Source organism: Zalophus californianus, chromosome 4, assembly GCF_009762305.2.
Source record: "Zalophus californianus isolate mZalCal1 chromosome 4, mZalCal1.pri.v2, whole genome shotgun sequence".
Taxonomy (NCBI): Eukaryota; Metazoa; Chordata; class Mammalia; order Carnivora; family Otariidae; genus Zalophus; species Zalophus californianus.
Window position 1 is genome coordinate 78,655,568 of NC_045598.1, and position 12,779 is coordinate 78,668,346.

Here is a 12,779-nt window from a genome sequence, read left to right on the forward strand (position 1 = left end):
CAGGCACCCAAAATGTGATCATTTTTTAATACTCGTTTCCTGTTTGGGTTCATTTTTTCTTTATACACAACCATATATGTTTGCATTCAAAATATGATAATTCTAGTATCTGAAGTCATTGAGGTTCTAAATCTTTTTTTCCCCAGCATTTTATTCATGATAGCATTGCTTCTGCTTGATTTTATATTCATATATAAATATATATTTAGTTTTAAACATTTTTTTCATTTTTAAATTTATTTTATCAGTATACTGGATGCTTTCCTGGTGAGAGGATAGGTTTATCTGCTAGGCCCCAGGGATGCCAGCAACCTAGGACCATTGTAAATCAATTTGATTTTGGGTTTTTACTCTAGATCTATTTGAGGATAGGCTTATAGTTGCAAATCCTCACTAAAGACCATTATCATTACAATTCTTTTAGCTATGCATAAAAGAGGGCTATTTCTTGGTAACCTCTCTTTGCTGGCAAATGGTTGTTTTGTTTTGTTTCAGCCTAACAACAGGGACTCTTTAAGGATCCTTGCTTAATGGAGATATTTCATGTTTGGCTCACCTAAGACACCTTCTCCCATTCACTGAGGTGATGTCAGTATTTGCCTTAGGGGGCCACCCAGGTTTTTAAATTCTCTTAAGAGTTTGTATTTGCTGATCCTTTTGGTAGGTGAGGTGGGGTGGATAGGATTATTTCTTGGGGATTTCCCTTTCATTCTGTCAAGTTTAACAGTGCATTAAAAGGTAAGTTTATTAACATTTATTGATTTAGTTATAATGAAAGGGATTTCTAAGAGCACCTAAACCACCATATTTCCAGAAGTAGAATTGTCCTTTTGGGTTTTTTTGTTTTTTGGGTTTTGTTTGTTTGTTTTTAGCAAATAAAAAATAGTATTGTGATGGCTCCTTTAAAAGAATGGGAGAGGGCCTCATGATCCTAGGTCACGTTAATGGAAATACAGAGACTCAGGATTCAAAACTAATATTTCCCTTATAACAAATAGACCATAATGAGAGGCTCATACTTAGTTCTAGTAGGCATATTTAAGATGGAAAGAAAGGGCTTAAATTATAGTGTAACTTATGTAACCAATAAATTGTATTTTTTCAAAGGCTATTTAACATCATGGAGAAATTTTTGTAATTTGAGAGAAGTTGGATATTCTGTATGATACCCAAATTATTTAGAAGACAGGAAGAAAAAGCAAATTGGTAAGTGTTTGCACTTTGTGGCTGAGTGATTGAAATTTATTTTATTTTAAAATCTTGTATTCCAAATTTTCTACATTAGAAAAAAAATGAGAGGGGTACTGATAAACTAGAAAGTATCTCCTTTGTGAAGCCAAAAGCCTAGAAAGTAAGCCTAGAAAACTCATACCTAACCAGCTAGAGGAAAAGGTGACAGTCAATTATTTTGATTGGAGCATTTAGACCATTTACATTTAAAGTAATTATTGATAGGTATGTACTTAATGCCATTTTGTTCATTGTTTTCTGATTTTGTGGTTTTCTTCTCTTGCTCTCTTGTGATGACTTTCTTTAGTGTTATTCTTGGCTTTCTTTCACTTTATTTCTTGTGTATCATAGGTTTTTGGTTTGTGGTTTCTATGAGATTTGTATGTAACATCCTAAGTATATAGCTGTCATATGTGTAAGTTTATGGTCACTTAAATTTGAACACATTATAAGAGAACTTCATTTTTACTCATCTGCTCCCCTCCCATGTTTTATGTATATGTTGTTATATTTTACATATTTTTATTTTGTGAGTCCCCTTTAACTAATTGATTAGATACAGTTTTACTACTTTTGTCTTTAACCTTCATACTAGCTTTATAAGTGATTACTACCTTCTCTGTATGTTTGCTTTTACTTGTGTTGTTTTTTTCTTTTCATAATTTCCTTCTCATTATTGCCTTTTCTTTACCACTTAAAGAAGTCCCTTTAACATTTCTTGTAAGGCTGGTTTAGTGGTGGTGAACTCCTTTAACTTTTGTTTGTCTGGGAAGCTCTTTGTCCTTCAATTCTGAATGATAACCTTGCTGGGCAGAGTATTCCTGGTTGTAGCTTTTTTCCCTTCAGCACTTTGAACGTATCCTGCCAGCCCTTTCTGGCTTGCAAAGTTTCTGGTGAGACGTCAACTGATAGACTTACGGGGTTTCCCTTGTATGTTACTAGTTGCTTCTCACTGCTTGTAGAATTAATATATCTTTAATCTTTGACATGTTAATTATTATGTGTCATGATGTGGACCTTTTTGGGTCTATCTTGCTTAGAACTTTCTTTGCTTCCTGGACTTGGATGTGTATTTCCTTCCCCAGGTTAGAGAGGTTTTCAGTTATTTTAAGTGTTCTTCCCCTTTCTCTCTCTCTCTCTCTCTCCTCCTCTGGGACCCTTAGAATACTTCTTTACCTCATGTTGTCAAGAGATCCCTTAACCTATCCTGATTTTTTTCTTTTTTGCTGTTCAGCTTGGGTGTTTTCCACTACCTGCCTTCCAGATTGCTGATCCATTCTTCTGCATTCTCTAATCTCTTATTGATTCCCTCTAGTGTATTTTTCATTTCAGTTATTGTATTTTTTAACTCTGGTTCTTTTTTATATTTGTCTCTTTGTTAAAATCCTCACTGAATTCATCCACTTTTCTATCCAGTCCAGTGAGCATCTTTACAACCATTACTTTGAACTCTATCAGGCATATTGCTTATCTCTGTTTCATTAGTTCTTTTTCCAAGGTTTTGTCTTGTTCTTTTGTTTGGAATATATTCCTCTCACTTTGGTTGACTTTCTATGTTTGTTTCTATGAATTAGATGGAACAGCTATTTCTCCTAAATTTGAAGGAATGGTCTTGTGTATTGTTGTCCCCTGTGTAAACTGTGTGTGCCTGGTGATTTTGGTTGGCTGGAGCTGTGGCTGGCACAGGCTAGGAGTCCTGGGCACTCTCTGCTAGGGCTGCCCTGGTGCCATGGCCAGAGCTGAAGTGGGTGTGGGCCAGGGTGGTGTCAGGGTTTTCTGTGTAGAGGGCACCTGGCAGGATAGCTGAAGCTGAAATTAGTGCAAGCCTTGGGTTCCAGGGCACTCTGCAGAGGGTGCCCTGGCAGGGCAGCTGAAACTCAAGTGGGTGTAAGCTTGGGTATCCCAGGGTGTTCTGCACAGGAGGCGCCCTGGTGTGGTGACTGATCCAAAGTGGGGTGCAGTCTAATGTCCCAAGTCATTTCACACAGGGGACACCCTGAGCCATAAAGGGCATGTGCCAGGAGGTCCTGGAGCATTCTGTCCTAGTGAGTCATTTGGAGCCAAAGTGGCATGGGCCTGGAATATCTCACCTTGCTGAGACAGCTGGAGCCATAGGGGTGCTGATCAGGCGTGTCCAGTATGTGGCACACTGAGGCTACTCTGGTGGGATGGCTTGGGCTGGTGTGGGCTAGGGGCAGGGGCTTGTGGAAGCAGTAGGCTGCTCCCTTCCACGCTATAAAGATGGAGGGAGAATGGAAACAGTGTCACCAGCTCCTCTGACCAGAGAGCATTGCAGCGGCTCTCTGCCTTTTGGTAGAGTTCCAGGGCTGGACCTTTTATATTCTAGTTGCTCTTATAAACTATGGCTTTTATCTGCACCACAGGCATTTGGGGCTGGTGTGGGCTAGGGGCCTGGGGCTCACTTAGGTGGCAGGCCAGCTCTGGTGCCAGGACCATGTTCTATCTGCACTGTCAAGGTGAAGGGGAAACAAACTGTGGTGCTCACTAGTCCCTCTGACCCTCTAGAGTTCCAGCAGCTCCCCCACTATTTGGCAGGGTTCTAGGGCTGGTTCCTTTATATTCTAGTTGCCCTTTTAAACCATGGCTTTTCTGTACCCCAGGGCAAACAAATCTGCTCGTGGTCCTTCATTACCATCCGTCCCCACTGCAGTTTGCAGCTTTGGGAGTAGGGGTTTCCTTTGTTACTGCGTCACCATCCCTCTTGCCGTTCTCTGTGTGGTCTATCTTCTGTTGTGCGGAAGCTATTCAGTCAGCCCTCACTTCTTTAGGAGGATGTGCTTTATAAATAGGTATAGATTTGGTGTAGCTGTGGAAGAAGTGAGTTCAGGGTTTTCCTATGTTGCCATCTTGAACTGGAAGCTCAGCAGTCGGTTATTTTCAAATGCATGAAGTGATGTCATGAAGTTTACTAGCATCTGGTACTCACCTTATACCAGGTGCTGCACTGCACACAGATGATGAGGTTCCTGCTAGCAAGCACCACAGCTTCACTTTGAACCTAGGTCTTCTAGAGCCAGGTCTACCTTGTATCACTATTCACTGTCTCCCAAGCCACAAATATTAAATTTTCCATATCATTCTCATCCATTTTGGTTTATTATTAGGATAGAGTATCTAGGGAAGAGGATACCTCAGGGAGGTAGGAGGTATAATTATTGTACTATGATGAGTTATTTAATATTAAAGAGACCAGACACAATTATTTCACAAAAAGATATATTTTCATATGACTATTTACATTTTTCATAAAGAATATCATACAACTGATACCTTCCATAATGTTTCATGCTTTTAAACTCTTCTATTTACACTTATCTGACAAGGAATTTAAAATGGTCAAATACCTAGAAAAAGAAAGCAACCAGCCAACATAGCTAGGTCTTCTCTTAAATTTGCTGATCATTAGCAATAGTTACCTTCATAATAAATTATCTTCATTTTAAAATCAGTAGTAATTTTAAACAATTCATAAATAAGTGTGCCCTGTGCAATTTACATGTTTAATATCCTGTGGATACTAAAAGCTTGTATACTGTCAGATTTGCACATTATTACTTTATCAAATGATAAGCCTTCCCCAAGAGGAAACTGGAGAAGCTTCAAATAATAGCCTAAGGTTCTCTGGAGAGTTATCAAAGCTCTGCCTGCTTTACAGGAGGAGGTTCCAATTTACGTGAGAGGGCAGTTAAAATCTGGCTGAATTTCTCATATCTCTCTGTCTGATTCACTTGTGCACCTTTGCTGCCCCATAGCAATCGCATTTGAAATTCAGTCTTGAGGATTTCACTCATTTCTTCATCTGGTTGAAAACCTAATAAAAAAAGAACAGTTACTTCAGTTTTCAAACGTAATGTCAACAACAGACTGAAAACCTACTTGCTTAAAGTCGGATCAAAATGAACTTCACTTTCTAGCAGAACTTTAAAAATGCCCCCAAAGAAAGCTATAGGCTCTGCTTTATATAAGAAAAGGGCAGAGCTCAGTCCTCAAGGACCTGAGCACCTTTGGAGAAGGAATACCAAGTAAACTCACTGAAACATATAATAAAATCCGTGTGCACAAGCCACTGTGGGAAGGAGTGTTCAAAATACCTTGTTTTGTTTTTACAGCTTTATTGATGTATAATTTATGTGTCATGATTCACCTATTGTAGCTGCAGTGTGATATATAACAGTAAGCCTATACAGGTTATACATCATCACCACCAGTTTTGGAACATTTCCATCACCCTAGAAAGTTACCTGGTACGTCTTTGCTTTGTGTTGCTATTGTTTTGCCTTTTCTAGAAACTTGATATAAATGGAATCATACAATGTGGACTTTATGTCTGGTTTCTTTTATCTAGCACCATGTTTTTGAGACTATTCCATATTGTCACAGGTTATCAATTCATTCCTTTTTATTGCTAAGTAGCATTTGGTTATACGGACATTCCACATTTTGTTTATCCATTCACCAACTGATGGACATTGGGACTGTTTCTAGTTTCTGGCTGTTATGAATGATGTTGTAAACATCTGTATGTAAGTCTGTGTGTGGACATGTGTTTTCATTTCTCTATAAGTTGCCAGATCTTAGTATTGTCATTTTTTTTTTTAAGTAGGCTCCACCGTCCAGTGTGGAGCCCAACATGGGGCCTGAACTGATGACCCTGAGATCAAGACCTGAGCTGAAATCAAGAGTCAGATGCTTAACAGCTGAGCGAGCCCCCAGGTGCCCCAGTATTATCATTCTTTTAGACAGTATGTGGTATTGTCTCATTGTGGTTTAAATTTACATTTCCCTAATGACTAATGCTTTAAATGTCTTTCCATATAGTTATTTGTCACTGGCAGGTTTGTCTTCTCATTGAGTTGTAAGAGTTCTTTATATAGTCTGGATATAAATCCTCTATCAGATAAATGTTTAGCAGATGTTTTCTTCTCGTCTCTGGTTTGCCTTTTTACTTTCTTAATGGTGTCTTTTGAAGAGCAAAATTTATAATTTTATTAAAAATTTTTCTTAATGGTTCATGCTTTTTGTTTCTTAAAACAGCTTTGCTAATCTAAGGGTACAATGAATTTCCCCTATGTTATCTTATAGGAGCTTTACACTTTAGCTCTTACATTTGGACCTATGATCCATTTTGGATTGATTAGTGTGTATGGTATGAGGTAAGGATCAGGATTCTTTTTTTTTTTTTTTGAGAGAGAGAGACAGTGTGAAGCCGACTCCCCACTGAGCAGAGAGCCCAATGTGGACTCGATCCCAGGACACTGAAATCATGACCTGAGCTGAAGGCAGACACTTAAACGACTGAGCCACCTAGGCGCCCAGGATTCATTTTTTCTTTTGCCTAGCATAGCCAATAATTCCAACACCATTTGTTGAAAGACTATATCCAATGAATTACATTGGCACCATTCTCAAAAATATATGGACAGCCATATATGCGTGATCTGTTTCATGACTCTTTTCTGTAACGTAAGAGAAGATCTGTCTACTTAAAGCCAAGGCTATTCAGTCAACTATTTGAGAGGTAGAAAACTCCAGACAAAGAGTCATACAGGCACGTGGTTCTCATCCTTGGTTCCTGCTGGATTAATCTGCTCTGTCCTTAAATCTGTTTCTACCATCTAGATTTATAGGATCTTTCTGAGAAAATAATAGAAGCTCTCCACTCCAACTTTTCCTGTGATGCCAGAATATCTTTGACAGATAACACACCAGAGGCTCAACAATGACTTCCAATCATTGAATTAATATGCTTTGAGTCCCTGTCTTGGGCTGGGTATATATTGCTGTGAAAATCTCTACCCTTACTGGGGTCATAGTTACTTCCAGCAGTGGAAACTTGCTACATAAACCTGTAGCAGGATTAACTGAGAAATGCCATCAGATACCTTTAAAGTGATTTGCTATAAAGCAGCTTAAAACCCTTTTCTCAAAACCCATCCTAATATATTGGCTTAGGCAACATCCAACGTAATATAGTTATTAGCTTGTATAAGCAGGCACTCTAATATCTGGGGAATTGAAATTAGGTGGTTTATTTTCTGAATCCTACACTGCCAACCCTAGATAACTTTCTGAGATAAAAATTGAAAGAGGTGTGTAGTTCTTAAACCTACAGCAGATAGAGTGTCAACTGTTTAGTCCCAAATTCTGGTTCTGGAGCAACAACTTTGTTTTAGGATGAAATAAATAGGCCTCTCCTGCCCTATGTAGTTCTTTCTTAACCTTGTGGGTGAAACTTTGGGCCCTTGAAGAATTTTAAAAATACAGTGAAGAAGAGAAAATAATCATTCCTGATACCATCTTGGGTAAAGCCCTCCTTCTTATCTTGCTTCCTAAATGATCTTTTTGCCTGCAAGCCTTGAGCCCTCCCACAGACAGATGCCATATTTAAAACATAAATCTGCCCACGTCATGACACTATCCCATGTTTAAAACCCTTCACAGGCTCTTCCTCAGCCAGAGTCCTGCATGGAAGGCCTTCCCAGCTATATCCCCCTCCTTCAGCCTAGTTGGTCATTCCTTAAGACACACTTTACACTAATCCAAACCTGAGTACTGGTGGTTTATACTTTTCTCACAGCTCTCTCAGCAGTGCCTTTGCCTGTGTTGGACCCTCTGCTGCTAAAAGCAGGGGAGCTCACCTCCCAATGTGGGAAGAAATATGAATGCGGATAAATGAAGTCACATAGAACTCTAACTCCTTCTGTTAGCCCACCTTCACATAGCTCCAATCAGAAGTACTAATGGTAGGCGGGCTGACCACTTCCTTCTTGACCCTCTCAGTTTATTCTATGCCACTGACACAACAGAACACACAGAGAAGGAGAAACAGGATTCTCAAGTCACTTAGGGACTAAGAGGAAATAATGATCAATCATAAGAAAGGGAATTCCATGCCTTAATCTTTCCTACTTTGTCTTTTCCTGAGAGCATCCATGCTCTTTGTTCCTTCATTCTAATTATTATGCAGAGAAGGGAGCAGCTTACAGAAAACAGCTCTTACCTTCCAGGACCCTCTCAGCGTTCATCCGGTAGCTGTCTGCAGTTTCTGCCATGAGCCGGGCTGTGGCCAAGTGGTTCAGCATAATCTCACAGCTTTCGTCATTTTTTTCCCACATGTCAGTTCCTTCAAAAGTGACAGCCTGGCGCTCCATCAAGGTCACAAGAGGCATCAATAGGGGGACTGATATTTTGTTGGGGGGAACACACGTAGACTCTGAAAAATGGGGTAAAGTTTTCTATGTTGTATTTTTTTTTCAAAGTTAAAGAGAGTTCCAATTCAAGATGGTGACATAGGAAGAGCCTGTGCTCCCCTCCCCCAGTGGACACACCGAATCTGCAGCTAAATATGGAACTTCCTCTGAAAAAACCCTAAAAACTGAGCAACTCCTACACAGCGGGTAAACAAGGCCCACATCAAAGCAGGTAGGAGAGGCCAGGACCCAATCTCACCATAAACCTCAATCCTGGCACTACTGGGAGAGAACTCAAAACTTGGAGCTTTCTCCCTGAGGAATGAAGGGTTTGAACCCCACATTAGACACCCCAACTTTAAAACCTGCACCTAAGAGATAAGCCCCTAAAACATCTAGCTTTGAAAATCAACCCTGTCACATCCATGAGACCCACGGACTATAACAAACTAAGAAAGGCTCTTAAAGGGCTTGTGTACCCACCTGCACCAGAGCTCAGCACGGAGGCAGTGGACTGAGAGGAGCTCATTTGCTAATCTTGAAGCGTTGACTGGAGGGGCAGGCTAATTTAGCACACATCTAGGGGCCCGCTGGCTGGCAGGCACCATCTTCATGCTCTTTCTTTGCCTTATTCCAGCCAGCAGGTGCCATCTATATGCTCTCCCTCTGCCAAACTGCACAGTGCCACTATCTTCAGAGGGGAGGTTTACACACATTTGGTGCCTCAGTTTTTGCGGGTGTTCCCCATGATACACTCTTGATCACCTGGCTGTGAAGGCTAGGGGAACTGTGATCCTGTGTCTCACAGAACTGTAACAACCGGAAACACAGTTCTATGCAGGCACCCCCAGGGCGCTGCAAAGACAGCAGACTGAAACACACCCCAGTCTTTCTGTGAAAGAGGCCTATTTGCTTGTCCTGTAACTTTAGCCCGAGAGGAAGGCTTTACTTTTGGCACACAACTGGGGGCCTACAGAGATGCTTTCAGGTAATGTAGGCTGGTGGGCACCATCTTTGCACTCTCCCTCTGCCTTGCTGCTTCCTGATACTGCCTAGAAGGGAGCTAGCTAATACACTTGTTTGAAGTTTTGTTTTGTTTTTTTTTTTTGCAACTGCCATCCATGGGACACCTCCACATCACCTGGCTCTGATGGCCAGTGGGGCTTATGCTTGCATTCCCACAGGACTATATATATTTTCATAATTAAAACTAATGCCTGAGGGTCTGGCTTCCAACTGGCCTGAATCAAGGAACTGGCTGAGACCCTCCCCTTTGGGACATTGACAGGTCTTGGCATATCCTCAACTACTGAGAGCCATTAAAAATAAAAGACTGCTTAGACAATCACAAAGGTTAGGGAGATGACCAAGAACTAGATCATAGTTGAATGATAAGGTTCATTTCCTACGTGAGGCCACTTTAAGCCTGGGAGAGGTGGCTGTTTAATGCACAGAAACCAACACAAAGAGTCAAGCAAAATGAAGAAACAGGAATATGTTCCAAATGAAAGAATAAGAGAAAACCTCAGAAAAATCCTTAATGAAATGGCAATAGGTAATTACTTGATAAAGAGTTCAAAATAATGGTCATAAAGATGCTCACTGAATTTGGGAAAAGGATAAACACAGCGAGAACTTCAAGAGATAGAAAATATAAGAGTACCAAATAGAAGTCACAGAGCTGAAGAAAACAACTGAACTGAAAATTGTAGTAGAGAGTTTAACAGACTAGATGAAGCAGAAGAAAGGATTAATGAACTCAAAGACAAGATAATGGAACTCATACAATCAGAGCAGTAAAAAAGAATGAAAAAAGTGAAGATAGTCTTCTTAATGATGTTCCATAAGTCCCTTAAACTAACATTTGCATTATAGGGGTCCTAGAAGAAAAAAGAGACTGAAAACCTCCCTAAGGAATAGACCCAGATCCAGGAAAGCCCAGAGAGTTACAAATAAGATCCACACCAACACACATTATAATTAAAATGTCAAAGGTTAAAGAAAAGGAAAAAAATCTTAAAAGCAAGAAGACAAAACAACCTGTAATGTACAGAGGAACCACCATAAGACTCTACCAGCAGATTTTTCAGCAGAAACTCTAGAGGACAGAAGGGACTGGCACAATATATTCAAAGTGCTAAAGGAAAAAAGATTCCAACCAAGAATACTCTATCTGGCAACACTATCATTCAGAATTGGAGGAGAAATAAAGAGTTTTCTCAACAAATAAAAGATAAAGGGGTTCATTACTACTAAACTGGCTGTATAAGAAATGTTAAAGGGACTTCTGTAAGCTGGAACGAAAGGGCGTTAATTAGTAACAAAACGTAAAAATACATATTTCACTGGTAAAAGTAAAGAGACAGTAAAAGTAGATTAATTACTTACAATGCTAGTATGAAGGTTAAAAGACAAAAGTGGTAAACCTAACTACAATAATTAGGAAACATAAAAAGATGTAAAATGTGGCATCAGAAACAAAGTGTTGTGGGGAGTAAAAATGTACAGATTTAGAATGCATTCAAACTTAACTTGGTATCAACTTCAATAATAGACTGTTATAAGTTGTTATATGTAAGCCTCATGGTAACCACAAAGCAAAAACCTACAGTAGATACACAGAAGATAAAGAGAAAGGAATCCATGCATAGCACTAAAGAAAATCATCAAGCTACAAAGGAAGAGAACAAGGGAAGAAATGAGTAGAGAGGAAGGATAAAATAGCCAGAAAACAATGAACAAAATGGCAAGAAGTACATACCTCTCAGCATTTAAATGTAAATGGACTAAATTTCCCAATCAAGACATACAGTAACTGACTGGATAAAAAAAGACCCATCTTTATGCTTCCTACAAGAGACTAAGTTCAGATGCAAGAAACACACACAGACTGAAAGAGAAGAGATGGAAAAAGATAATCATGCTAGTGGAAACCACAAGAAAGCCTGAGTAGCTATACTTTATCAAACAAAATAGACTTTAAAACAAAGACTGTAATAAGAAACAAAAAAAGAGCATTACATAAAGAGGTCAATCCAATAAGAGAATATAACATTTGTAAATATTTATCTACCCAACATAGAAGCATCTAAATATATAAAGCAAATAGTAACACACCTAAAGAAACAGACAACACCACAATAATAAGACTATTTTTTTTAAGATTTTTTTTTTTTTAATTTATTTGACACAGAGAGAGAGACAGTGAGAGAGGAAACACAAGCAGGGGCAGAGGGAGAGGGAGAAGCAGGTTCCCTGCTGAGCAAGGAGCCTGACATGGGGCTCAATCCCAGAACCCTGGGACCATGACCTGAGCCGAAGGCAGATGCTTAACGACTGAGCCACCCAGGCGCTCCAATAACAGAAGACTTTAATACTCCACTTACTGGATAGATCATCCAGACAAAATCAGTAAGGAAATATTGGCCTTAACAACATGTTAGACCAGATGGACTTCACAAATATATACTACAGAGTATTCCATCCAAAAGCAACAGAATACAGGGACGCCTGGGTGGCTCAGTCTGTTAAGTGTATGCCTTTGGCTCAGGTCATGATCTGGAAGTCCTGGGATCGAGTCCTGCATCGGGCTCCATGCTCAGTGAGATGTCTGTTTCTCCCTCTCCCTCTGCCCCTCCCCACTGCTCGTGTGTTCTCTCAAATAAAATCAAATAAAAAAAATCATACGATCAACTTAAAGGATTTGACAAAATTCAACATCCATTTATGATAACTCTCAACAAAATAGGTATAGAAGGAACATACCTCATATCATAACATAATAAAGTTCATATCTGACAAACCCACAGCTAATACTCAAGGTTGAAAAGCTGAAAGCTTTTTTTCTAGGATCAATTTCAAGACAAGGATGCCCACTCTCACCACTTTTATCCAATATTATTATTGGATGTCCTAGACAGAGCAAATGGGCAAGAAAAAAATAAAAGGCATCCAAATTGGAAAGAAGTAAAACTGTCACTATTTGTAGGTGACATATCAGAACTAATACACAAATTCAGTCAAGTTGCACAATACAAAATATACAAAAGTCTGCGCATGTCTATACACTAACAACAAACTATCAGAAGGAGAAATTAAAAAAATCCCATTTACAGTTACATGAAAAAGAATAAAATACCTAGAAATAAATTTAACCAAGGAGCTGAAAGCCCTATATACTGAAAACTATCTGACACTGATGAAAAAAATTGAAGACACAAACAAATGGAAAGATATTCTATATCTGTGGTTTGGAAGAGTTAATATTGTTAAAATGTCCATATTACCTAAAGCAATCCACAGATTCAATGCAATCCTTATAAAATTCCAATGGCATTT

General features: G+C 39.3%; 1 protein-coding gene across 4 annotated transcripts in view; it reads right to left on the bottom strand.

Annotated features, from left to right (window-relative positions):
* Positions 1–4,456: 4,456 nt before the first annotated feature.
* BCAR3 (BCAR3 adaptor protein, NSP family member) overlaps positions 4,457–12,779 on the bottom strand; it is a 110,030-nt gene continuing 101,707 nt past the window's right edge. For 3 of the 4 annotated variants that reach the window (XM_027613005.2, XM_027613020.2, XM_027613029.2), the window contains 2 exons: positions 8,252–8,464; positions 4,884–5,062 (listed from right to left, as the gene is read on the bottom strand). In XM_027613005.2, coding sequence (XP_027468806.1) covers positions 4,884–5,062; positions 8,252–8,464 — 392 coding nt within the window. Of the gene's footprint in view, positions 5,063–8,251; positions 8,465–12,779 lie in introns of all 4 variants that reach the window. The other variant, XM_027613011.2, reaches the window with a different exon arrangement.